Source organism: Rattus norvegicus, chromosome 10, assembly GCF_021556685.1.
Source record: "Rattus norvegicus strain SHRSP/BbbUtx chromosome 10, alternate assembly SHRSP_T2T, whole genome shotgun sequence".
In the NCBI taxonomy this organism is placed as follows: domain Eukaryota; kingdom Metazoa; phylum Chordata; class Mammalia; order Rodentia; family Muridae; genus Rattus; species Rattus norvegicus.
In genome coordinates, this window is record NC_141543.1 from 15,160,801 (window position 1) to 15,186,533 (window position 25,733).

Here is a 25,733-nt window from a genome sequence, read left to right on the forward strand (position 1 = left end):
GGTGGTCATCTGTTGAAGTTTGAATGGGACATACCTTACACAAGCTCATGGGTCAACAACACCTCCTAGTTCTTGCGTGCTATTGAGGGAATGTGGTGCAACCCTTAGGAAGCAGAGAGTCACTGGTGAGAGAAGGTCACAGCTGCAGGGTCTTAAGTCTTTATACCCTGGTCCCATCTTCCAGTTCACTCTCTGCTACCTGACTGCATAATCAACCCTCTTGTTCCAACTGCCCTATCTTCCTGTCCATGATGGACAGTATCCCTGTAAACTGTGAGCCAAAATAAACTCTCTCTACCTTAAGTTGCTTTTGTGGGAGTGTTTTATTGCAGTAACAGAAAAGTGAGGGCACCATTATTATTTCTGACCGACAGCAGGCTTATATCACAGTAGGGGAATATATTAGAAATCTATGTCACTGGACACAATTAAAATGGTGCTTTTTAATGTGCAATTTCTGGAGCTAGAGAGACAGCTAAGCAGTGAAGGACACTTGCCCCTCCAGAAGACTAAATTAGATTGTTAGGGTCCACAACAGGATAGTCACGGCCACTTGCAACTCCAGTTCCAGAGAAGTAGATTGATGCTGTCTTCTGGCCTCAAGAGGCAATGCATGCATAATATGTACATACAAACATACAGTTATACACTCACATGTAAAGTGAGAATGTATTTAAATAACTATCTTTCTTTTATCCATGCACATACACACATGGCATATATACATATTACATATAACTTAATGGAATATACATATTTTATATATTTTTATTGTAGCACTACAAACCTATAACATCTACAGACTATAACTGGGTAGTCCTGCTGTGTACTTAATTTCATTTACTTTACCTTTGAGCAACCAATCCTGGCCCCATTTTAAACCATTTCCTGAACCGACACACAGAATAGGTATCCCACAAAAGCCATTCAATGAACTGTATTAAAAAAGGACATTTGACGATAATGGATCCAACATGAGCCTTTTGACAGTTCCAAAATAGGATTTGCTCTTTGCTTTTTTTGTTCAATTGTGAGTTCACTGGGCCTGAAACTCACAAAACAGTAATGGTTTCCACTTGCAGCCCAGATCCTACACTCCCTCGAGAGCTGGGTGGGAGCAAACTCAATGGTCCATCTCACTGGTCTTAGCTTGGGCAGATCCAAGCTGGGCAGGCACAGCCCTTTCTCTTTTCCTATGTAAAAAAAATAATCTGTGGTTAGCCCCCTGTTAAAAAAAGATTCATGATTGTAAGTTGTGATTAAACACTTCAAAGCCTTTTTCACGGCAGTGGGCAGAGCAAATATATCTGTGGACCAAGGCTTAAGCAATGGACAAGTCTGGATATGAAGGCTAGAAGGACCCCTGGCCTGGAACTGGTGTTTCTCCGATCTCTGGTTCCCATTATGAGGGTGTATTTAACATGCAAGGTATTGAATTATAACCCCACACATGCCCTGGGGACGACATTATGGAAAATACAAAATCTTCCATCCGTTCAAGAGTCGTTTCCATTCATCAGTTGAGGTCCACTGAGGCCCCGCTCTCGTTTTCTGCACACTCTGAGGATCTGTGTTTAATTGCGAGTCTCGTAAGATATCTCTTCTTCATTTTTCTTCTAAAGCAGAATAAAACGTGTCAAATTGGCACTTCTATTTAAAAATCAACTCAAATTGTTTTTCTTTTCATAGCATTTTTCTACATGCTAAAAATTCAACAGAGGAAAAAGATAGGCATGGTCCCTCACATGGCCCGAAGGAAAGAAGATAAACAAACTGGTATGAGCAAAAAGGAACCAGGAATCAGCAGCTCCACGGCCACACAGCCTTGTTACCACTCAGGCCAACCAGGACACCAGTGAGGTGTGTTTCTTTATGGACTCTAAAGAGCTGGGTCCAGGTGAATAATTTCTGCTATCCCAATACTGGTCAATGAAGAAATGTATGGCTTCTAATGTAATATCTTACCTTGTGTGCATGAGTATGTATGTGAGTGCTGGCACATATGTGTCACAGTGTGCCCTTAGAGATAAGGTGACAACTTTGGATGTGGTCCTTGTCTTTTACCCTGAGACAACTTTTCTTCTTCTCAAGTTGTGTGAGTCAGGCTGGCTGGACAGCTTCTCAGCATTCTCCTATCTCCACATCCTGTCATAGGATGCTAGATTGCGACACACATTACCACCTCTAGTTCAGGGAGGTTAGACTTCAGGTTCTCACACTTCCACAGCAAGCATCTCTTCAGCCTGGTATGGGAATTTTTACCCAGTGATCCTCAATGCCTTTGGATGCTGCTTCTGGTGATATGAACTCAGTCATCACAGAGGACCTCAGACCTCCCAAACCTGGCATATTTGTTTAAACCTTCTTTGATTTTAAAACTTGTTTTTTTTTAATTTGTGTGTTTGTTACAGAGACAGAGAGAGAGAGACAGAGAGAGACAGAGAAACAGAGAGACAAAGAGAGAGACAGAGACACAGAGAGACACAGAGGCACAGAGAGAGACAAAGACAGAAAGACACAGAGAGAGAGACAGAGACACAGAGACAGAGAGACAGAGAGAGACAGAGAGACAGAGACACAGAGAAAGAGAGAGACAGAGAGAGAAAGAGACAGAGAGAGAGAGATGGGGGGGTTGCCTGTGGAGGCCAGAGGAGGGTGTCAGATCACTTGGAACTGGAGTTACAGGTAGTTGTACAATATTCCACGTAGATGCTGGGAATTGTGCTGTGGTCCTCTGCAAAAGCAGTGCGTACTTTTAACTGCTTAGCCACCTCTTCTAACTGAATTTTGTTTTGTTTTATTCTGTTTTTGCTTGTGATGAATCTCATGCAGTCCACACCAGCTACTAGTAAAGGATGACCTTGAACTCCTGATCTTCCTGCCTTCCACCCCTCAGGTGCTGGGATTACTAGTATCCACCACCACATCTGGCTGTGAATGCTTAGTTGAAAAATAAAATTGTAGTTATCAGGATGCATGCGCTGTCAAATATGGTTATGCCAATTGTCTTAGTCAACTGTCTCCAAACCAAGTGTCTTTTGTTTCAAAAATCTATTACGCAATGACACCTAAACTCTTCTTCTTAGTACAGGTAGAGATGTTCCAAGTTTTAATTACTCTGATCAGGACCCAAGATCAAAAGCACACACTTTAGAGTTGAAATCCTACCTCAGTCACTTATTAGCTTGGTGACCTTGGGCAAGTTACTTCTCTGGACATCTGTTTCGTGTGCAAAGAAAAGGGAGAACCCAGCAATTCCAACCTTCTAGTGTTGAAAGCAGAATTAAATTTGAAAATATTTACAACAGCACTGGGCATGAAAGTATGAAGCAATATGTGTTTAAATAAATAAGCCAAGCTGGGTGTCAAAGGTTGAAAGATAAGAAGACAATGCTGGCATTTGAAAACAGACGGACGAAAACCAAGGCTGACAACACCGAGATACACTCATTCAGTCACTGTATGCTTCTCTTCTTCTGAAAAGCAATACTGTGGAAAAAATACCCCATTACCCAGCACTTGACAGACTTAACACTGAGTAAATGGGGTGGGGGACAACACATCCACCTCAACTACAATGAAATATATCTCATATGTAAGGGAAAAAATGTTCAAAGTAATGCTGGCCTATGAGAAAATGGGAGCCTTTGCGTACTCATAGAATCCAGAGTAGATTTTAGAATGTTAATTGCTGGGATTCTCTGCCCCCACTTCTACTGGCTTGAGTCTATCAGTATCTCACCCTGATGTTACCTAGGACCTAGGGCACCATTACTCAACCTGAGCATTCAGTACTTATGTGGAAGCTCTTCCTGGTTGCCTTGGGAGAGGAGAGTGTCCTCACAAGACTTCTAGCCACTGAATGCCAGCAGTGACCTGTGCCTATCACGATAACCACAGCCATCTCCACAGTGTTACCAAACATTCTGGATAACGGATAAAACTGCTAGCCTAGGACATCTGCTAAGCACCCTTCTGCACAGTTCATTCTGTCTTCAAATTAATATATTTTAATGGTATCTTGGTATGTTGAATTTAAAAAAAAATATTCTGGAGTCTAATTATTTGAGTCACCCAGTCTGGAAAATGGTTGCACTGTCTGTGAATTGGGAGGAGCGATATCTATGGGGCACAATCACACTGAGGACTATAGGAAGCAGCCTTAGGTCTTTAGTCCTTTAGCCCACTGCCCAACACCAGAGGAAGCAAGTGTGAGGACGCAGAATGTACCATGTGAGTCACTGAACTGTTCTGATGGTCACTGTGCCCGGGCAAGTGCCCTTCCTGTCCCCATGTTTTAATACAAACACAGGACCTCTAGCTATGCATCCCAGTAACTATAACAGCTGTGGAGATACCCCCTACCATAGCAGCATGATTTTCTGACAAGCAGAGATTTCAATCTGAGAACAAGTACACACATCAACAGCAAATGATGCAGAACGGTTGAAAAGAGTGAAGAGAGGACGGCAAAGCCTCATAGCAATCCAGAAGGCACCATGTCCTTTCTGCACAGACAGAGGTGGCAGAAAGAGATGCTTGACTTTGGTTATGCTGGAGCAGTTGGAAGTGTGAGAGAGACCGTGCTGGAGGGGCCTCCCTGGGATGTGTGGGTATGCACAATATTTGTGCGATGGCATAGAGCAGGCTGGGAAATTAGGCTCACTGGCAAAAAACTGCAGGCAATCCAGTGAGAACAGACTGGACTAAGCATTGCTCCCAAAGGCTGCCCATTTTAAAGAAAGATAAGCTTTGGTAAACAAGACAAACATGAATGCAGAACGCTAGACTTCAATTCTGTAAAAAGAAAGAGAGCAAAATCAAGAAAAGACCATAAACAGGGCTCACATTGCCTAAGCTATATGCAAAAATATAACATATATGTACTACATATACACAAATAGATACACCCACATATCTATCTACCACCTCATCTACCTATCGATATCATCACATCTTCGGAAACATTGGGTATGCTTTCATATTTCTATCTCTGTCTGAAGAGTCTCCCTTTGGCCTCCATTAGACCTGGCCATAGACTCACAGCTGATAAATGCCAATGAACTAATTACTATTCGTTCCCCAATCCAGCTTCAAACCTAAGCCAGGATTATTTCATGGCAACTGCTTGATTGTGTCTAACATCCAGTGGACTGTATTCGCATCTGTGACATCAAAGAGTTTGGACATCACAGCAAGGGAGGAACGGGAGCCGTTCATCACTTATTGGTTATACAAGCACCTAACCAGAAAGAACACTTTGAAATTTTTATGGAGCAGGAAAAATTGGAAGCATACTAATCTAGGCAGTGAAATTGGGCTTTTTGTCATGTTTAATTGCTTGAATTCATAACCTAGTTCTACTGAATCAAAAGCAAGTTGTTACCGCTGACGTTAGCTGTTTGGGTCTTCCGGGCACACAAGCAACAGATGACCCCCCAACTTGCACTGACTTAAGACCAATTAAAAAAATTAGCCCCTGAAATTGTTTGGGGCATAAGAGTTCTTGGATAATTTAATTTGCGAGAGTTTCCAATCTAAGTTCTGAATGGAAATGCTGACTTTAAAAGATTTATTTGCTTTGGTGTTGTGGAGGCTGAGGGATGAGACATGAACCCCCGTCTCCCAGAACTAGAATTCCAGTTGGCTCCGGGTGACTTAATTTAATTGCACCATGGTAAAACTCTCCTTCGCCATGTTCTCTCCTGCTTATCATGTTTTAGAATATACAAGAACATTCTGCTGAGCACAAATGGGACAAGAAACAGGAGAAACCCAGACACCCATGAACACCTGCAAAGCCAGGGAGCCCTCACACTCCCAAGTTTCTACTAAACAACAAAATCAGTTCTAATGAACAAAACAACAACCAACACCACCTTGAAGGGTGCTGACCTTCTCTTCCCTATTCACTTTTCTATTTATCAGAAAATCAGGACAAGATCAGAAATTAAGGTTTAAAGGGGCTATTTGATTCCATGGAAATTATCTCTTTTTAGACACTGTGTTTTCATATTTTCCGTAAAATATACTCTGGTCGTAGTCTTTCTCCTTCAACATCTCCTTACAAATCCTTCCCACCTCCATACCCACCTAAACTCAAGTTCTTTTACTTTCAAAGCGTCCCCTCAAGGCCTTTTGTGGTGATTTCAGTATTAAACATGGAAAATTCAAAGTACAAGAGCTAAAAGTGAAGTCAATACTAATAATAGACTTTTACTATATTCTTTATTTTATCACTACTAGTAGCAGTGTGTAAGAGAGAGAGACAGAGACAGAGAAAGAGAAACAGATAGAGAGGGGGTAAGGGGGGAGGCAGAGAGAGAGCACACATGTGGAGATCTAAGGACAACTTTCAGGAGTCAGTTCTCTCCTTCAACACACATGGGTTCCAGGAATCGAACTCAGGTCGTGAGACTTGGTGGCAAGCTCCTTTATGCAATGCTGTATCTCAGCCTCCCAATAACAACCCTTTGTCAGATGGCGTATTTTTCTTACTTGCTAGACTACTTTCAGCTTCTCAGCTCAAACCCCCTGAACCAATCGATTCAGGTTAACGAAGTCTTCCATAGGCTACGTCAGTATGTACTTAGATGAAAAATGTTTTTCCAATCATATTTCTACTCTCAGGCAAAGATAATAAATGGATGGAGGGTTTCTGAAAGTAGAGTGATTAATGTCAAATATCCCACTCATCATAAAATGTGACCATCACTTAGATGAAAGGCAACTGTTCAAACAGACCTTTTGTTTCCTCACGTCCTCTTTAACGTTTGTATCGCGCTTTTCCTGGAGAAAAAGACAAAGCTCTAGAGATCCAGTGAGGATGGGTGTCAGCCAGCCCTCTGGAAGAGTCCACAGAAACACATTTAACTTTGGTATGCACTGCTGTCGTGATAGTTAAAGCTGCCCCTCTGTGCTGACAGTCACCTCTCTCAGGTCCAAGGGAAGACAGATTAAAATGGCCCTGCAGTAAAATGCAGGCAGGGAACGAACAGAGAAAAAAGTTTGAACGCAGAGTGACAGCTGCAAAACTACACTTGTCTCAGACAGGTCCTCGATGCAATCGATACTTGCCAGCCACCCAGCCATCGGGTCTCTCTGTGGGGCCAGAGCCTTTCCCCAGAGTCCGGACAAGAAGAAAGGGAGGGTAAAGTTTGCGTGTTCATTTTCTGTAGGGTCAGGATACTTGGGGGGTGGGGTGGGAAGGGTTATCCGATGCTAAGTGTTTCTAGTGTATGAGCAAAGTGTTCCAGGGGCAAAAGCAAATCGGATTCACAGTCTCTCTTGGGTCCTAAATATTTGTTAGACAATGCACAGCAGAAGCAACCTGAAAGGCTGCTCCGGGAAGGAAAGAAAAAGTAAGTAAGGGCAGGCGAGTACAAACAGCTATATGGATGGACAAGTGAAGAGAGAAAGAAAGGAGGCTGAGGAGGGGACACCCTCCCATCTTCTCGGTCTTGACTGGAGCGATTCCTTCTTCCAAATCTTTGCCATATCCCAGTTGAGGTCACAGGGATGGAGTCAGCTGAGAACTGCAGAATCGGCTTCTTAGAGGAACTTGCAAGAGCTGGGATCTCCACCGGCCCGTGGTAAACAGCTGTGGCCGATATAGATGACTGCTCCGAACACAACCCCTTACAAACTTAATCACTGCCAAGCTCCAACACTGCCCTCCACAGATACTCTCACCCTTTGAGCTATCGCCTGTGGGGGTCAAAACTACAGGAATTTAGGAAAGGCCTGGAAGCCTATGAGGCAGACCATTTGCTGTGTAGCTACAATAAGATGACCACACAATAATTTGTTTTACTTCCTCAGAACATGCTACACCCATACCTGCAAGGCTAAAATGAAAACCATATAAACCCTGAGTAAATTCTGAGCCATCTCCTGACACTAGAATTCAACCTCCACTGATGATATAATCATTTACTAATGGGGTGCTGCCACAAAACTTTGGTCCAGAATCCCTATCAAATCCCCCGAAGTGGGAGACAGGAAAACACAGCTCTCTTGTCAAAAGAAATACACAGAACCCTCAATTTCACCTATCATCTGGAAGTAATGGCTGGAGGGAAGGGCTAGAGTCCTCACAGGTGCTGTTTCTGTTCTAATGAGCGATGTGTACAACACTGTGTGTACATGTTCCCTCATTGGCTCTCCCAGGAAAGACGGCTCTGCCATGAGATGGCACAGCTCAGGGTTTATTTATTTTTTCAATAGAAAGCACACGTTCAATATTGTTCGTGGAATGCCTCTTTCACCGGCATCTAGAAATCAGGAATGGTGTAAGAGCAGGACGCCAGCATGATGGGCAGGGTCGACCTGTCTCTGGCGACATGCAATGCCTCTGCACACGCACGCACAAGCGCGTGCCAACTTTCCAAACGCGCGGCCCATCTGCCCATTCACAACCCCCGCCCCATCTTCTTTGCAAAATCAGCCCTAGCCTGCGGGTCTTGTAACACCAGTCCTTAATAAACGCTTAATCATCTCTGGGAATAAAGTTCAACAGAGCGGATGGCTATTTCCAGGGAAGTTCCCCGCGAACTTCCACTTGGTAAAAGCGAATCGATCCACCCTCTGGTCCCCCAGCCCGTCTAAGCTCCCCGGGTATTGAGGGACCCTCGGGGAGCGCAGGGCGAATTCAGATCGTATCCCACAGGACTCCGGAGCTGAACTTACCTACCCTGTGTAATTCACTCGCTGGACACACATCTGCGTCCTGCCATTGCCTCTCAAGGCTTCCTGAGCTCCATCCACCGCCAGGTCCGGATTCTGATCCGCGGCCCCAGAGGTGCACACGCCCGCCCGCCACCTTCTCTGAGCTAACGTTGGACAGAGGCTGGCGGCGGCTCGCCTGCCACAGGCAGCCCCGAATGTCAATTCGCACACTCCTCCCCCTGCCGCCCGCCCCCGTCCCTGCGCGCCCTCCTCCCAAGCATCGGTCCAGCGGGCTCCGGGATGCTCGGATGCTGGTGCCAGCGCTGCCTCCCCTCCCTCCCATCCAGTCTCTTGCTCCCCCGCCCATAGTGTCTCCGTGCCTCCCTCGCTCGCCTTACCTGAAGGGCATCTCCCACGACTGCAATTAGCTGCCAGGATTTCATCGCCCGCTGCAAAAGCGTCTCCTGCTCCCTCTCTTGCTATATCGCATTGGGAGAAACGCAAGGCGGGAGAAGTGCCGGGGCAGCAGCAGCGAATGGTACCCACGTGCTAGCAATGCCAATGATTCCAGCTCTCTCTGCTGGGCTGGCCGCGCCTCCGCCTGCCTAGGCTGTTTTGCTCCAGCCACCAGCAGGTGTTCAAGGCCCAGAACAAGCGAGAGGGCCAGAGATCCAGCAGGCACCAGAGCGGGAAAGCGAGCGTGCGGTGCAGGGAGGTAATCAAAGCTCCAGGAACACAGAAAGACAAGCCTACTGCCATGCGGCGCTGACAGCCAAATGATGGACAGACGAACTGGACGCCTGGTTTTTATATTAATTTTTGCAAAGTCTAGCAACTGAGGGAAGAACTGCAAGCCACCCCTCCCACCTTTGCCAAGCACTCAGAAAGTATAAACGGATGGCACAATCTCCCCACCCCGCCTTCCCCAGCACGTGTCTCTTCCCTTGTTCTTTCAAGCATTAAATATGTACCACATGACAGAATAGGGCACCTTGCACGGTCCCCAGAGTCCTCACTTGACAACCAATTTTAACTCAGGAGCAATGAGATGTCCAAGGCAGGATATCAGCGCTGGCAATTACTTACGCTACTCCCTGCATTATTCAAAATGTCCATAGCCAGTATTTATGACTTCCAATCTGCCACTTCATGGAGGAATTCCGGGAGGCTGGGAGACCCTTCGCCCCACCACACCACAGCCCATGGCCTGCCTCCATACCCCCCATGAGGCAGCTGCACTCCATTTAGTGGGTTTACCCCTTGGCAGCTTAAATCTCCCAGCTCTTGTGCTAAATGAGAAAGCGCTGAACTTTGCTCTTGCTTTGGAGGGCTGCATACTTTTGGTGGAAGTTCAAAAATCGGCTTTGAAAGCGATTTGCCTCCAGTAACATCAGCATCCAGGCAAATGTCCTATTCTTTCCCCCCCAAACCTTCACGAATCTCTACCCCACACTATGTCTCTAAGTCTCTGTGTCTCCATCTCTGTCTCTGTCTATCTCTGTCTCTTTCTCCTCTCTCTCTCTCTCTCTCTCTCTCTCTCTCTCTCTCTCTCTCTCTCTCCTGTGTGTGTGTGTGAGAGTGTGTGTGTGTGTGTGTGTGTGTGTTAATACCAGTTAGGTTACATGTTAATGGCACACGATTCTAATTTCCATTAGCAGACAAAGATGTTCTTCGTAGGGTCTAAACCTTCATTTATGGAAACAGGGCTTTTGAATATAAAACAATTAATGTTCTCATTTTCTCTTTCTCACTGTGGAAACTGCACTATACATTCCTGAGAATGCCTTTGCTTCTTCAAGTGTATGGTGAGTTGATGTAATAATTTTACACATACAAAAATCTGTATTTACCTGTAAGAATGAGTGTGTGTGTGTGTGTGTGTGTGTGTGTGTACAAACATGTATATTCTGAACTACCTTTGGTGAAGAGTGAGGTTCTCACTGCCCTGCCAAACTATCTTATTTAAAACGTGAAGACCTAGAACACAGCAAATGGCAGCTTTCTACACTGATAAGCAAATTTAAAACTTGACAAATCTCTCTAGTATTTATTCTCACGTTTATTGTAGCTCCACACTGAGGCCATTTTTCCAGGGTTTTCCCTGAATGTGCCAAGGTCTTATATAACCATCACCTGTCTCTTTCACCTCAGGAAGTAAATGACAAGGGAATTTCTCCTTCCGTTTGAAGTGTGTTTTGATATGGCAGTACAATAGTGCTTTTAGTTCATTGGGGGTGTTAATCATAGTTTTCTGTCTTTCCCCTGTTTGCCTTTTCTGGGTACAGTGACATTTAAAGGAAGGAAAAGAAGAAATCAGGTGAAAATGGGTTTCCAAGGATGAGCTGATACACAGTGAATTATACTCCCCAGTTTCTTCCAAATGGTTTTGTGTTTCCTAGGCTGGCCTTGAACTCATGGTATGGCTGGGGATGGCACTGCACAACTAAGCATTTCTGGGAATATGAGCATGCTAAGATCTTGTGTTTCTGAAGCTCAACGGCTTCATACACCTTACCAACTGTGGCACCTCTGCAGACCCAAAGTTAACTTCTAACCTGTGTCAGACCCTGGATGCCTGTGGCAAAAGAATTAGGGGGAAAAGAAAGGTGTTTAGGCTTCAGCTTGCTGGTGTCCTGTGTGCTTACTAAGATCCATGGCTAGAAAGTATTTTCATCACAGCACAAACTTCATTCTCCGTGGGATAATTTGGTTCACAAATCAGTTCACAAAAGCAAGGTTATTCGAAGTGAATCGTGGAACGGGTGGCCAGTGGGGAGACAGTGAGTCCTAATTACAGCCTCATTGTCCCTGTGTTCTCGGGCACATATGGCCATTTAATCACTGAGTGTGACAACCTTGGCAGATGTTGCCAGACCTGGTTATTGATATAAATTGCTATACTCATGTGGATATGGCACAGCAAAGAGTTAAGGCAGTGTCCGAATTCATCCACAGGGAACTAGGGGTCTCCACAAGCATCTGGAGCTACAAGATAAGACGATGCCGGGACAAGGTTGTTTCTTTCTGGAAGGGAGGGAGGGAGGATGTCTCCCTGCAAGAATGGGAAAAGAGCCACCCAAATGCACCCAGGCACAGGATCACTACTGGGAAACTATGCATACCCAACGAGCAGCAAACAGATTCACAGTTAACACCCAAAAGGTACATTCTCCTGTGCAATTTTCTACCAATTATAATAGGAGGAAACCCCACAAACTAGACACCCATTGGAATCGTACAAACATAGCATGTCCTTGCATGGAATACTATACAGCAATAAAAACAAAACACAAATACATCATCCCTGCATGCATTGCTATGCAAAGAGCTGAAGAACTGAAAAATGCTGCTCTGGCTAGCTTCATGCTAACTTGACACAAATTAGAGTTATTTGATAGCAGGGAACATCAGGTGAAAAAATGTCCCTATGATGTATGAAGTGTTCTTAGTGATGTATAGGAGAGAGCATAACCCATTGTGGGTGGTACCGTCCCTGGGCTGGTGCTCCTGTGTTCTTTGTAAAAGCAGCCTGGGAAGCAGCACCTCTCCATGGCCTCTGCATCAGCTCCAGTCTCCAGGTTCCTGTGATGTTCGAGGTCCTGCCCTCACTGCGGTTGATCATGAACTGTTATGTGGGACTGCGAGTAAAATCAACCCTTTTTCCTCCAAGTTGCTTTGGTTATGGTGTTTCATCAGAGCAGAAGAAACCCTAAGTAAGACAAATGCGAAGACGCACACATTTTTTTTTGTAAAAAATAGTAATAAATTAATAAAAATAATAATGCTGAGATAAAAATGCAATTTAGTAATAACTTGACCTAGCTTCTGAAGTCTCTATTCACAACTATTCTTTAAGTGTATGTTCAAGGTCTACCTGAGCTGTAGGCCAACGAAGGCTGTTCAGAACTTGTCTCAAAATGAAGAAAACTAACAGTGCCAGGGGTAGATGTTGCCTAGAATGAATGAGGCCTCATGGTCAACCCCCAACACTGAAAAAATCAAAGCAATAGAAGTCATTACAAATGACTCATACAAGACAATGCTGCATGTGAAGGGAAATATGTCCACCAACAGAGGGAGAGGAAAGGTTTTCTACAACTACATAAAACTTCTAACTGTATATAAGATCTCCCTGAACACAGGCTGCTCATACACAGCCAAGAGCACGATTCAACAGATGCCAAGTTTTTTACAGCTACCAATGAGAAATGGAGTTAAGCAAAAAATCCAAAGAGAAAGATCATATATACATATATAACATGTAATCTATCTTTATATGGGGAGATTAACATTTTCATATTTACAGTGGAATTGTGTACACACAGCCGACCTGTTTCCATATTATCCTGGTCTGCTATTACTGCAGATCTGTGGAGAGGGAGGTGGAGGGCCAGTGATCCCCACAGCCTAAAGTTAACTGCTGTCACGTTCAGAGTTCTGGGCATCATGGGCATCCCGTTATTAATCACAGAATCAGTATGAACAAAATATGGATGTTGGAGGTAGATAAACTCTTTCTCCTATTACAAGAACATCTGGGAGCGGGGATTTGAACCAGTTGGTTGAGTGAGCATAGAGTTTGATCTCTAATATAGTATAAACTAGGCACAGAGGCCCCAGGGCAGTGAAAGGCCGGAGACGTGCAAGGTCACCCTCAGGTACAAGGGGAACAAGGGGAACTTCAGTTCAACCTTGGCTACAATAAGATTCCCCATCTCTGTCTCTCTCTTTCTCTGTGTGTGTATGTTCATCTCCAATTCTCCCTTCCTCCCTCTTTCTTTCCCTTAATCTCTCTCATATATGTATATGTACATATATACATATATATATATATATACACACACACATACACATTCACACATACACATACACATACACATATATGGCAGGAAGGGCAGCTTAAATCAAATGGAAACAAAAAGAATAATATGGTATAGTGCCTGCCTATAGAGTGGGTCCCTAAATTTAGTCCTGTGGTACTGAGCTAGGGGATAGGGAATTTTTATATTGATTTAATACTTTTTCCCTTTTTTAAAATTTTATTTTCTTAGATATTTTATGTATTTACATTTCAAATGTAATCTCCTTTCTCCCCTCTCCCATACCCCTTTCCCTGCTTCTATGAGGATGCTCCCACTCCCATCCACCCACTCCCACCTCAATGTACTGGCATTACTCTTCACTGGGGAAATGAGCCTTCACAGGACCAAGGGCTTTTCCTCCTATTGATGCTAGACAATGCCATCCTCTGCTACATAAGTGGCTGGAATCATGGGTCCCTCCATGTGCACTCATTGTTTGGTGGTTTAGTCCCTGGGAGCTCAGGTGGGGTCTGGTTGTTCTTCCTATGGTGTTGTAGACCCCTTCAGCTCCTTCACTCTTTTCTCTGTCTCCTCCATTTGGGTCTCTGTGCCCAGTCCAATGGTTAGCTGCAAGCACACTCATCTGTATCAGTAGGGCTCTGGCAGAGCCTCTCAGGAGACACCCATATCTGGTCCCTTTCAGCAAGCACTTCTTGGCATCAGCAATAGTGACTGGGTTTGGTGGCTGCATATGGGATGGGGCAGTCTCTGGATGACCTTTTCTTCAGTCCCAGCTCCACTCTTTGTCCCTGTATTTCTTTCCATGAGTATTTTGCTCTCCCGTCTAAGAAGGAAGGAAGCATCCACGTTTTGGTCTTCCTTCTTCTTGGGCTTTATATGATCTGTGAATTTTTTCCTTAGGTATTCTAAGCTTTTGGGCTAATATCCACTTACCAGTGAGTACATACCATGTGTGTTCTTTTGTGACGGGGTTACCTCACTCAGGATGATATTTTCTAGTTCCATCCATTTGCCTAAGAATTTCATGTAGTCATTGTTTTGATAGCTGAGTAATACTCCATTGGGTAAATGTACCACATTTTCTATATCCATTCCTCTGTTGAAGGGCATCTGATTTATTTTTCAGCTTCTGGTTATTATAAATAAGGCTTCTATGAACATAGTTGAGCATGTGTCCTTATTATATGTTAGAGCATCTTTTGGGTATATGCCCAGGAGTGGTATAGCTGGGTCCTTACGTAGTACTATGTCCAATTTTCTGAGGAAGCACCAGACTGATTTCCAGAGTGGTTGTACCACCTTGCAATATTATTGAAATAAGTATCCATGTGTGCATAATTGTCATTTTTAAAGTTTAAAACAAGTAGTGTTTGTCTCATTTTCGGTGTGAATGATATGGGGGAGACATCTTTACAGGGTAATAGTGTAACTGAGCATGGTGAAACATTTGCATGAGCCCAACCTTTATGGGTTCAAGGCTAGCACGAACTATGTGCCAATATTCAAAAAATGAAAAATAAAAATAAAAATAAACAACAAAAGAAGTCTGTGCTCATAATAGGCAGATATCATGCTAGGGGAGCAGACTCTTGAGTTGGAAATAAGGGTGTTTATTGATTAATTTTTGTTTTCTCCTGAAATGTCTCAATTTTTTCAAACAGGTAAATAAGACAAATATGAGGGCACTTGGCCATACACATGCTAGTGAGCACTGCCACCAGTGTCTGCTCTTCACACCACCACCAGTGTCTGCTCTTCACACTACCACCAGTGTCTGCTCTTCACACCACCACCAGTGTCTGCTCTTCACACCACCACCACTGTCTGCTCTTCAACCACCACCACTGTCTGCTCTTCACACCACCACCACTGTATGCTCTTCACACCACCACCACCAGTGTCTGCTTTCACACCACCACCACTGTCTGCTCTTCACACCACCACCACTGTCTGCTCTTCAACCACCACCGGTGTCTGCTCTTCACACCACCACCACCAGTGTCTGCTCTTCACACCACCACCACTGTCTGCTCTTCACACCACCACCACTGTCTGCTCTTCACACCACCACCACCAGTGTCTGCTTTCACACCACCACCAGTGTCTGCTCTTCACACCACCACCACCAGTGTCTGCTCTTCACACCACCACCACTGTCTGCTCTTCACACCACCACCACTGTCTGCTCTTCACACCACCACCACTGTCTGCTCTTCACACCACCACCACTGTCTGCTCTTCACACCACCACCACCACTGTCTGCTCTTCACACCACCACCACTGTCTGCTCTTCACACCACCACCACCAGTGTCTGCTCTTCACACCACCACCACTGTATGCTCTTCACACCACCACCACTGTCTGCTCTTCACACCACCACCACTGTCTGCTCTTCACACCACCACCACCACTGTCTGCTCTTCACACCACCACCACCAGTGTCTGCTCTTCACACCACCACCAGTGTCTGCTCTTCACACCACCACCAGTGTCTGCTCTTCACACCACCACCAGTGTCTGCTCTTCACACCACCACCACTGTCTGCTCTTCAACCACCACCGGTGTCTGCTCTTCACACCACCACCACCAGTGTCTGCTCTTCACACCACCACCACCAGTGTCTGCTCTTCACACCACCACCACCAGTGTCTGCTCTTCACACCACCACCACCGGTGTCTGCTCTTCACACCACCACCACCAGTGTCTGCTCTTCACACCACCACCACCAGTGTCTGCTCTTCACACCACCACCAGTGTCTGCTCTTCACACCACCACCACCAGTGTCTGCTTTCACACCACCACCAGTGTCTGCTCTTCACACCACCACCACCAGTGTCTGCTCTTCACACCACCACCACTGTCTGCTCTTCACACCACCACCACCAGTGTCTGCTTTCACACCACCACCAGTGTCTGCTCTTCACACCACCACCACCAGTGTCTGCTCTTCACACCACCACCACTGTCTGCTCTTCACACCACCACCACTGTCTGCTCTTCACACCACCACCACTGTCTGCTCTTCACACCACCACCACTGTCTGCTCTTCACACCACCACCACCACTGTCTGCTCTTCACACCACCACCAGTGTCTACTTCATGCTATTACTGATGTCTGTTCTTCATGGAACTACCAATGTCTGTTCTTCATACTACTACCAATGTCTGCTCAGGGACTCCCTTTTCTCTTCTAATGTTAAAAAAATCTTTCAAAACAAACACTGCATTTTGAGGGTGGAGAGATGCTCAGCCTGGAAAGTTCTTACCAGTTCTTACCATAAGCATGAAGAACTAAGTTCCACCCCTAATGCTCAGTTGAAAGTCCAGACATGGTACCTGGGGATGGAGAGGTAGGACCTAGCCTAGTCTAATCTGAGAGATTCAGGTCCTGTAAGAAACTGTCTCAAAATCAAAACAGAGAAGGTAGATAGTGACTGGGTCTGGCCTTTACATGCATACACACCTATGTGCATGCATACATGCAAACCTGCATATGAAAGAGAAAGAGAGGGGGGAGAAAGAGAAAAATCATTTCACTAATATACTTTGAAATCATCAACATCTAATTACTTCCTCTTAGGAAAAATCATGCTGCTGATCTTCAACACACAAAATACTTTTACTTAAATCAATCTTACCGTTTAAGCAAAGGTAACAAGATTATCTTTCCCCCATAAGAACTATGGTAGTGACCCACAGAGATAGACCTCATCCTATGGAAATTCCACTCCTTCAGTAGTTTAAAAATATTTACCACACAAAAGCATAAAACAGCTCCTATCTGGAAAAATATAAAACACCATACACTAAAATGACATAGCAACCACACTGTAACATCACAAGATGAGAACAATGGGTCCTAGTGCTCTTTTGTGTCATGGTACCTCATAATCTCCTCAGATTAGGAAGGACGAGCTTCATAGAGCAGTGGGCAGTGAGAGAGCATGCACTAAGTCTCTGTGTATGCCATGTGTGCAAGCACGTGGAGAGGCCAGAATGGTGGACTCTGGAGCCAGTGTTGGGTGTTTGTGAGCTGCTCAACCCAGGTGCTAGGACTAGAGCTCTGGTCATCTGAAGAAGGTCAAGGACTCAGAACTACTGGGCCATCTCTGTAGCCACACCAATGTGTACTTGAAACCATTTTCTACAGAATGGTTTGCCTTAAAACTGTAAACAAGGACTGGGTAAAGAGCCCATCTTCCAAAACCAACAGAGCCTTCTTTCAAATACGAAACAGAAGTCTTATAAGTCCCGCCTAACTCCTCAGCACGGCTCAGGCATGCACAGCCTCGTTCCTGCATAGGGATCCAGTGGCATCACCGTGGGGATGTTTGTCTAGGCACTGCCACAAGCAAACATTGCTCTCAATGTCTTTTTATTGATTATAAGGCCATAAGTGGGGGGGGATTGCTCAATATATAAAGTGTGCAGTATACAAGCATTAGAACTGAGCAACATCACTCGGAATCATGCAAAATCTGGGCAAGGAAGAGCACACCCACACTCACAATGCTGAAGAGACAGAGACAGGGGCATTCCTCGGGTTCACTGGCTAGCAACCCTAACCATTAAACTTGTGAGCTCCAAGTTCAGTGGGAGACAAAAGTGAAAGGAGACTCAGTGCTTGAGAGAGCTTATGACTCCAACAGAAGGACCACTTCCTTTCCCAGCATCCGTGCCAGACTCGCATCCACCTGTCATTCTGCTTCCAGGAGACTAACTCTTCTGGCCTCTAGAAGCACTAGCACTCACGAGTGCATATGTGTGTTTAAAAATAAAAGAAATCCTTACAATTATTTAAAAAGTTAAAAATGGGGAGTAATTAATATACCCTTTCCTTCCTCAGAGACCAAGCTTACATATTTATCCTTACACATATAAAAATACAGACACATATGCGGAACAGAGCAGTAACTCTAAGACCGATGAATGTTCATTATTTATTGTAGAATGTTTAGAAGATTTGTGAGAGAGAGAGAGAGAGAGAGAGAGAGAGAGAGAGAGAGAGATGCATTGTTTAACACCAAGGACAGTAACCTGTAAGGTTTTACAGCCAATCCATCCACTTGATTGTATTTCCCACGGCTGACAGAATGGAAACACCATCGACACACAAATGTCACTTTACCATATAAAGTAGTATCTTCTGTAATCTGCAGTAACATACCATGAATGCTTGTGGCTACATCAGAAATGAATTGAAAAGTCACATCACCCATGCTGCTAGACGACCTTACCATGAAGCCATTGCTTCTTCCTCTGCACTAGATATTGCCCCCGTGAACATTTCTGTGTCTGTGGTGCCAGGAGCCTGTCTCTGTTCACATGTGCAGGAGGAACACCAACAAGTGAGACTGACTTCAAGCAGGCTCTGCTTTTAGGATTTTACATGGGAAGAGCTCAAATCCTGAGCTGGAGAGACAGCTCAGTGGGAAAGCACCCTGTTCAAGCGTGAGGAGCTGAGTTCAAATCCCCAAGATTCAAATAAAAGTCCGATGTACCATTCCCATCACCTGCTGAGAGACACGAGAGGTAGAGAATGGAGAATCTCTAACAGTTTGCACCAAGGTAGCCCAGAATATTCTGTGGGGTAGCAAACAAGTAAGCCGTCTCAAGCCATTAAAGACTGACATATAAGCATGCGCGCGCACGCGCACACACACACACACACACACACACACACACACACACACACACACGCACACACTCCAAATCCTGGAAACTCACACTCCTCCAAACTCCTGGAGGAGAATAAAGAAAATCAATCTCGCCCTAAGTGTTATTTTTCCAATCTTTTCTCTTTGAGTAACTATCTCTTGGCTGACTCCCTATCATAAGCGAGGTGAGGCAGAACCATAGGGGAACACGTTTGTGCCTTTCCACATGTCAGAATTTATTGAATAACAATAAAATCACAAGCTTTAGAGGGTTTTAATGGCAGCAATTTGCCAGATAATCCTGCCTACCCTGGTAATCTGGCTGAGGGAAGTGCGGATTCTTTTATTTCATTCTTAATTGCTAATATTAGCACATTAAAGAGGCTGCGGTGGGGTTCAAAAGGTTTCAGAAGTGGCCAGAGGGAGAATCTGTGTTAACAAGATAACGAACTAGACCAGGGCTAGGAGGCAGCTGCTGGTGGAGCAGGAGTCAGGATTGGAGAGCAGTGCTGTGCAGTTAGTTCATCTGCGCAAACGAATGGTCTACTTGGGGTTCAAGAATAGAAAACGGCAGGCCCAGGACAGGTCCACTTGGGTCAGTAGGTGGATTGGCAGGCAGGCTGGAGTGGGCCACCTCTCGTCAGAAGACAAAGTCCAGCTGAAGCCTATAGTTGGGCAGTCTTCTGCAGATGATATAGTGGTGTGGAATCATGAAGTCAGTGTAAGCTGTCCATCAAGGTACAAGGGCCAGGCAAGGGAGTGGGAGTTTCACCCTTTCCTTGGTCTGCTGTGTCTGATCAGTTCTTGGGCCTGGCTTCCTGAATCAGATTTCAACACACCCTGTGTTTCTACAGTCTCGATTCACCTCAATACATAATAGCGTTACCAGAAGTAAGTCAATTATCAGTCTGTGCTGGATGGGGGCATCTGACAGATGGTACTGTTTCTGGGTCCACACAGGACCTTCAATCATCTCCTTACCTCAAAATGGATTTGCAAGCCTCTTGTAAAATAGAGTCTCCTAGGGCCAGGCACAGCCTGAAAAAAAAGCATTGTATATACTACAGAATAGCTTTGAGGGGACACAGCTGGAGCCCACCAATCCTCTAGTCACACCTGCCCTGCTTGCCTCCCCAAGACAGCAGACCAAATTAGCATCGAGGAGCTCAAACCCTTTGGAAAACAAAAGTGGCAATGAGAAGCGATTTAAATCTGAGCTTATTTAACCTAAGTGGCTAGTGGCTGCCCATTTTGTTTTAATTGCCTTTTAAACTAAAATCAATGTTAAATTACCTGAACAACACACCCTGAACAACCGCACACGGAAAATTCCTTAAGTGCCTCCTCAAAGGCCCTTGGTACCTGTCTGTCTGAGCAACAGAGGGTCATCTCTCTGCTTTGGACAGCAAGGGCTTTGAACCATAGGCCTGCCTGAAAGATTCCAAGGACAGAACGCCAGCCCAGGATAAACCGTCCCTTGACATGGGGACAGACTCAGCTCTCAAAGGGTAACTGGGGATGCAGCAGTGGATAGCAGCACCATTGTACTCTACCATGTTTCCTCGTATCTGATTTCCTCCTTCCTTTTCCTTCCCTTGCCTCTTCTCTCATTCCTTCTTTTTCTTTTTCCTTCGCCCCTCTTTCCGTCTTTCTTCCTCTCTCACCCTTCCAATTTGTTACGGTTTTGAGCTGTACTGAAACACCATGACCAAACACAATGTGGGGAAGAAAGTTCATTTTAGATCACAGTTCTAGGGAGAGTCCCTCGAAGGGTGGTAAGCATGGGACCAGGTAGCCATGACTACAAGCTGAGAGAGCATTACCTCCAGCCACACATTCAAGGCATAGAGAGCCGAGCGGAAGTAGGGCGAGGCTACATACACCCAAAGCATACTCCGGTGCTGTGCTTCCTCTAGGGAGGCTCCACCTCCGCAGGGTCTAGAAACTCCGCAAGCAGCCGCTTCAACCTAGCATTCAAATATGTGAGGCTATGGGAGACATTTTTGATTCAAACCACAATGTTCTCCCCTCCTCCCTCTCCCTCCCTCCCTTTCTTCATTGCTTTCTTCCTCTGTTTCATTTCTCATTTCTCCTTCCCTCCTTCCTTCCTACTTCCTTCTCTTTCACTCCACCTCCCTTTTTCTTTTTCTCTTCCTTTCTTCCACCTTCCCTCCCCTTCTGTTTTCCATCCTCTTTCTTCTCTTTCTTCAACTAGAAACTTGTTACCTTAATAGACGTTGGTGCCATTCTCTGAGAACTGACCTCTGACCTGTAGTTTGCACATTCTGCACAGGAAATCAACTCCCCCACCCCTTCAGAAACCATTCCAGGAAGACAGCGTGATACCAAAACGTCAAAATGGAGAGAGGTTGGGCCGCTTTCTCTAGCACTTGGTCTAATAAAGTCAACAAGTGGCACAATGTCTTTGTAAGTGTTTGCTTGTCGGGGCCCTTTGATAACTGACAGCACTTCTAATGTTCATTCTTCCGGCCACCTCGCAAGGAAACAGAAACCCCAATATCCCACTAGGTGCATACCTCCTCATTCAGCCATGAGCAGCCACAAGTCAGGACAGGGGTGACAGACGATCAAAGGAAGGGGCAGACACTAACATCCTTCCAACTTCCCGAAGCACCTGAAGGTTTCCATTTCTACCATCTTGCAGAGCACGCACTATGCTGCCTGGTTTCGAGTCTTTCTCTGCCAAAACAGAAGCAGAACTTTCTGGCTCCCCTGCCACAGCAGGTTGTGAATCTATCCATTTCCCTTGTTCGTGTTTAGTCCATTTGTCTCTGTCCGCGGCGTTATTTCCTATATTTGGTTCTGTCTTAACTAAGCAAGATAGACAAACCATGACCCAAACAGAACAAAAAATAAGAGAGCCATTGTAGATTTTTGTAGCCATTGTGGGGAAAGTGAATCATGATAAGGTGGAGAAAAAAATGGGGACATGAGCAAGCTCAAGAGATGATTCTGGGGGTTTGGGGATTTAGCTCAGTGATAGAGCACTTGCCTAGCAAGCACAAAGCCCTGGGTTCGGTCCTCAGCTCTGGGGGAAAAAAAAGAGATGATTCTGGAAATTCTTGGTGAGGTGGGAAGCACAAGGATAATAGATTATAGCTTCTGTGATTGCTGAGAATTGAACATTGCAGATCCTGAGTCAAGTTGTTTGAAGCCATCTTTAATACCATTAATACCCGTTCATTGCCATCCTTCTAATCAGTTAACATCAGTTAACTGTGATTGACAATGAGGCACTCCTTGCAAATATCAGATCAAAACTTCAGGACTGTATAGACGTCTAAGCTCCCACCACCCCCAGAGCTAACCCACAGTAGAGATTTCTCCACCTTGCTGCCGTTTGCCTCTCTGAGGTTTCCAATGTGTATTTAAAAGGTGCCCCAATTTATGACTGCTTGTCAGCCCTTACTATCGCACAGGTCTGCTTCTTACGCCTGTTTTGCTCCAACTGAGCACATATTTTTTCTAAAGAGCATGGCTACAGAAGGCAAGCAGGCATGCGCTCTGCCAATCAAGAGTCAAGAAAGAGGCATGGTTAAGAATGACCAGAAAACGAAATAGACCTGGAGAGAGAGAGAGAGAGAGAGAGAGAGAGAGAGAGAGAGAGAGAGAGAGAGAGAAGTGGTATGAGTTAGGACCCATGAGAGCTGAAGTTAGGAGAGACTTTTCCCCAAGTGTCATAGGGATCATTGAGCTCTGGGGTGGGGATGGGGACAGGCTCATCTGTGCTGACACTCACTTACGGGTGGTTTTATAGGTTACACCAGAACAAAGCAAAGCTGGGGAAAGTCACACAGAGGTTTCTCTCCAAAGCTCCTACTTCCTTTCTGTTACGATTAATAACCGAGTTCCCTAAATAAATTACACAGTTTGGAAAACAGTGAGTCACAAAAAAAAGATGGCCAAATCAATCCTTCTTTTCCCCTAGTTCCTTCTGCTTTAAGGTGTCAGAAGTGGGACATCACGTGAAGGATGCAGAGACGTTATCTGTCTCCTGGTTCCAATGACTTCATTGGCTCTGAACCATGCACAGACGAGGAGTAGACCTGTCGAATGCTTCAGTGTGTCCTTCACTGAGGGTTACAAAGTAGAACACTTGGCCATGCACAAAGGCTCTAAACAAGCTCTCTTCACCTCAGCCTTGCCTATCACAGAAATGGCAACCACATCCTTTACCCCTGCAGGCTTCTTAGGAAGGATGCTCCCCTAACAGCACTCCCTCAGTCAGGCTATGTCCAGCCATCGCATTCATGGCTCAACTGGAGCTTCTCCCAAAGGTGTGGGATGTGAAGAGAGACAGTGTTGAGTGTGAACAGCTGGACTTAGAAAACCCAAGGGATTTTTGTGATGCCATCTATAGACTGGGGAGACCTCATAATTTGTGTTGTTGATAAAATGTTCGTTCCACAAGCATGCACACCTGAGTTTGAGCCTCGAAACCCACAGTGAAAAGCCAGGCATTGTGGTACCTTTACTATCCCAGTGATGGAGAGGTAGAGACAGGTGACTCCCTGGGATCCCCTGGCCAGCCAGCTCAGGCAAGTTGGAGAGCTCCGGAGGAGTGAGAGACTGTCTCAGAACACAAGGGGAAGAGAGACTGGGAAAGAAAGCAAGCTGAGGTTGACTTCAGGCCTCCAAATGACCAACAAGCACATGTGCATGTGCACACCAATCACACATAAATGTAGGGACGGACTAAAATAAGCAAATAATAAAGCTGTCTATGGGCATGGAGAGAGAGGTGTCTAGAAAGGAAAGGAGCCCAGGGACTGAGGGAAGTGAATAGGGTGAAGAACCCAGTGGCCTCAAAGACAGGAAAACATTGTTTCCTTGTCTCTTGTGATTTGGATTTAAAATGTCCCCACAGACTCACATGCCTCAATACTTGGTCCCCTGGAGGCAGACTATTTAGGAGGTGGGGACTCACTTGAGGGGGTGGGTTCCTGGAGCCCAGCCTGAGGTTTTATGGCTATGTTCACTTCCTCTCCATTCTTTTTTTTTTCTTTTTTCTCCCCCCCCCCCCCCCCGGAGCTGAGGACCGAACCCAGGGCCTTGCGCTTCCTAGGCAAGCACTCTACCTACCACTGAGCTAAATCCCCAGCCCACTTCCTCTCCATTCTTTGCTTCCTGGCTGTACTTACTGACTCAGCCTTCCTGACTGACTACGTCCTTTCTTAAACTGGTAACCCCAAGGAATCCCTTCCACTTAATGTTGTTGCTTGTCAGCTGGTTGCTTACAGCAATGAGAAAGGGAACTATACACAGCCCTTCTTAGTTCCAGGCTCCTTCCCTAACCTTACATGCTTCTGAGCCAATACAACTCTTCTTCAGTCACCACACACAGCTGACACAGCTCAGACCATCGCCAGCCTATAAAAGTGGGTCTGGCCCTTTGCCTTGCAGACAGACCAAATACCCCAATGCTGGGATAAATGAGCCATGAGCCACTTCTGAATGGCTCACAATCTTTTATTTTTCTTTTCCTCTCTCTCTCTCTCTCTCTCTCTCTCTCTCTCTCTCTCTCTCTCTCTCTGTGTGTGTGTGTGTGTGTGTGTGTGTGTGTGTTGGATATCATGCATGTTTGTATGTTATGTGTGTGCAAATGGAAGCTCCAGGTTGTGTTAGGAGTAATCTTTCTCTGTCTTATCCACCTTACTCACTGAGGCAGGGCCCCCCGGTTAAGCCCAGAGTCCACGGATACAGCTAGTCTTGCTAGTTAGTTTGCTCTGGAGATCACCTGTCTCCATCAGTGGAGGCACGAGTGACAGGAAGGCCACTGGGCCCACTGGTGTTTCAGTGGATTTCTGGGAACCTTAATTCCTATCCTCACACTTGCTTCCACAGAGCCATCTCCTCAACTCGAGGCTCATAGTCTTTCAGGGCTAGGGGACCAGCCTAGAAGAGACAGGACTCAGCTACTCAACGCTGAGAGAACATGGGTTTCCCAGCCCCAGAGCTCTTCTTCACTCATTCATTCATTTCAACTGAAAGCATAGAGATGTCGTCCAACAAGAGAGTATCATCCAAAAGGGCTGATGCATTTTTTCTTTTGACATTATATATGTGAATACCTGCTATAAACCCTTGCTAGCCTTGGGTTCCCAAAGCGGATGACAGCAAGAAATTAGCCAAGATAATCACAGTGTAAACTAGTATTGTAATTACCTAAATAAATGGTGGAGAATAGTTGAATATCCTGCACTCTCTGGGATGGTCAGAGCAAATTTTCAGAGAACCCAAGAAGTGGTGAAGTGTGTGTTGAATTTTAAAGCATACACAGGTGTTTGTCCCGCATTCTTCACCATAACCAAAGGGGGAAGACTAAGGATGGGAAACGCCTTGTAGGAAGGCACAGAGGTGTGGCTGCATCAGCTGATGATTGGACCGGCTGCCTAACTGAGGAGCCCCAGTGACCCTCTTGCCTTAGCTTCTCTTCTGCCAGGATTACAAATAGTCACTGCTATGCCTTGCATTTTTATATGGGCTCCTAGGTGTGAATGCAGATCCTCATGGTTGCTTGTCATGGCCTCTCCCACTTCTGCCTTCTAGCTAGCTGTG

General features: G+C 45.4%; 2 protein-coding genes across 33 annotated transcripts in view; one reads left to right on the top strand and one right to left on the bottom strand.

Moving 5' to 3' along the window:
- Positions 1-25,733, bottom strand: part of Rbfox1 (RNA binding fox-1 homolog 1) — a 1,541,605-nt gene that overhangs the window by 1,057,907 nt on the left and 457,965 nt on the right. For 5 of the 32 annotated variants that reach the window (XM_087571334.1, XM_087571341.1, XM_087571316.1 and 2 more), the window contains exon 1: positions 8,693-8,870. The exons of 11 other annotated variants lie outside the window; for them this stretch is intronic. Coding sequence is in view for 2 of the 21 variants with exons in the window: in XM_087571288.1 (XP_087427414.1) it covers positions 9,066-9,110 (45 nt within the window). In the remaining 19 variants the exon portion in view is untranslated. Of the gene's footprint in view, positions 1-8,688; positions 9,013-9,065; positions 9,341-25,733 lie in introns of those variants that run through there. 16 more of the 32 variants (XM_087571326.1, XM_087571293.1, XM_087571321.1 and 13 more) reach the window with 8 other exon arrangements.
- Positions 15,167-16,609, top strand: LOC148002762 (uncharacterized). Its single transcript, XM_087574821.1, has one exon. It carries the CDS (start codon positions 15,167-15,169, stop codon positions 16,607-16,609), a length of 1,443 nt encoding a protein of 480 aa, XP_087430947.1.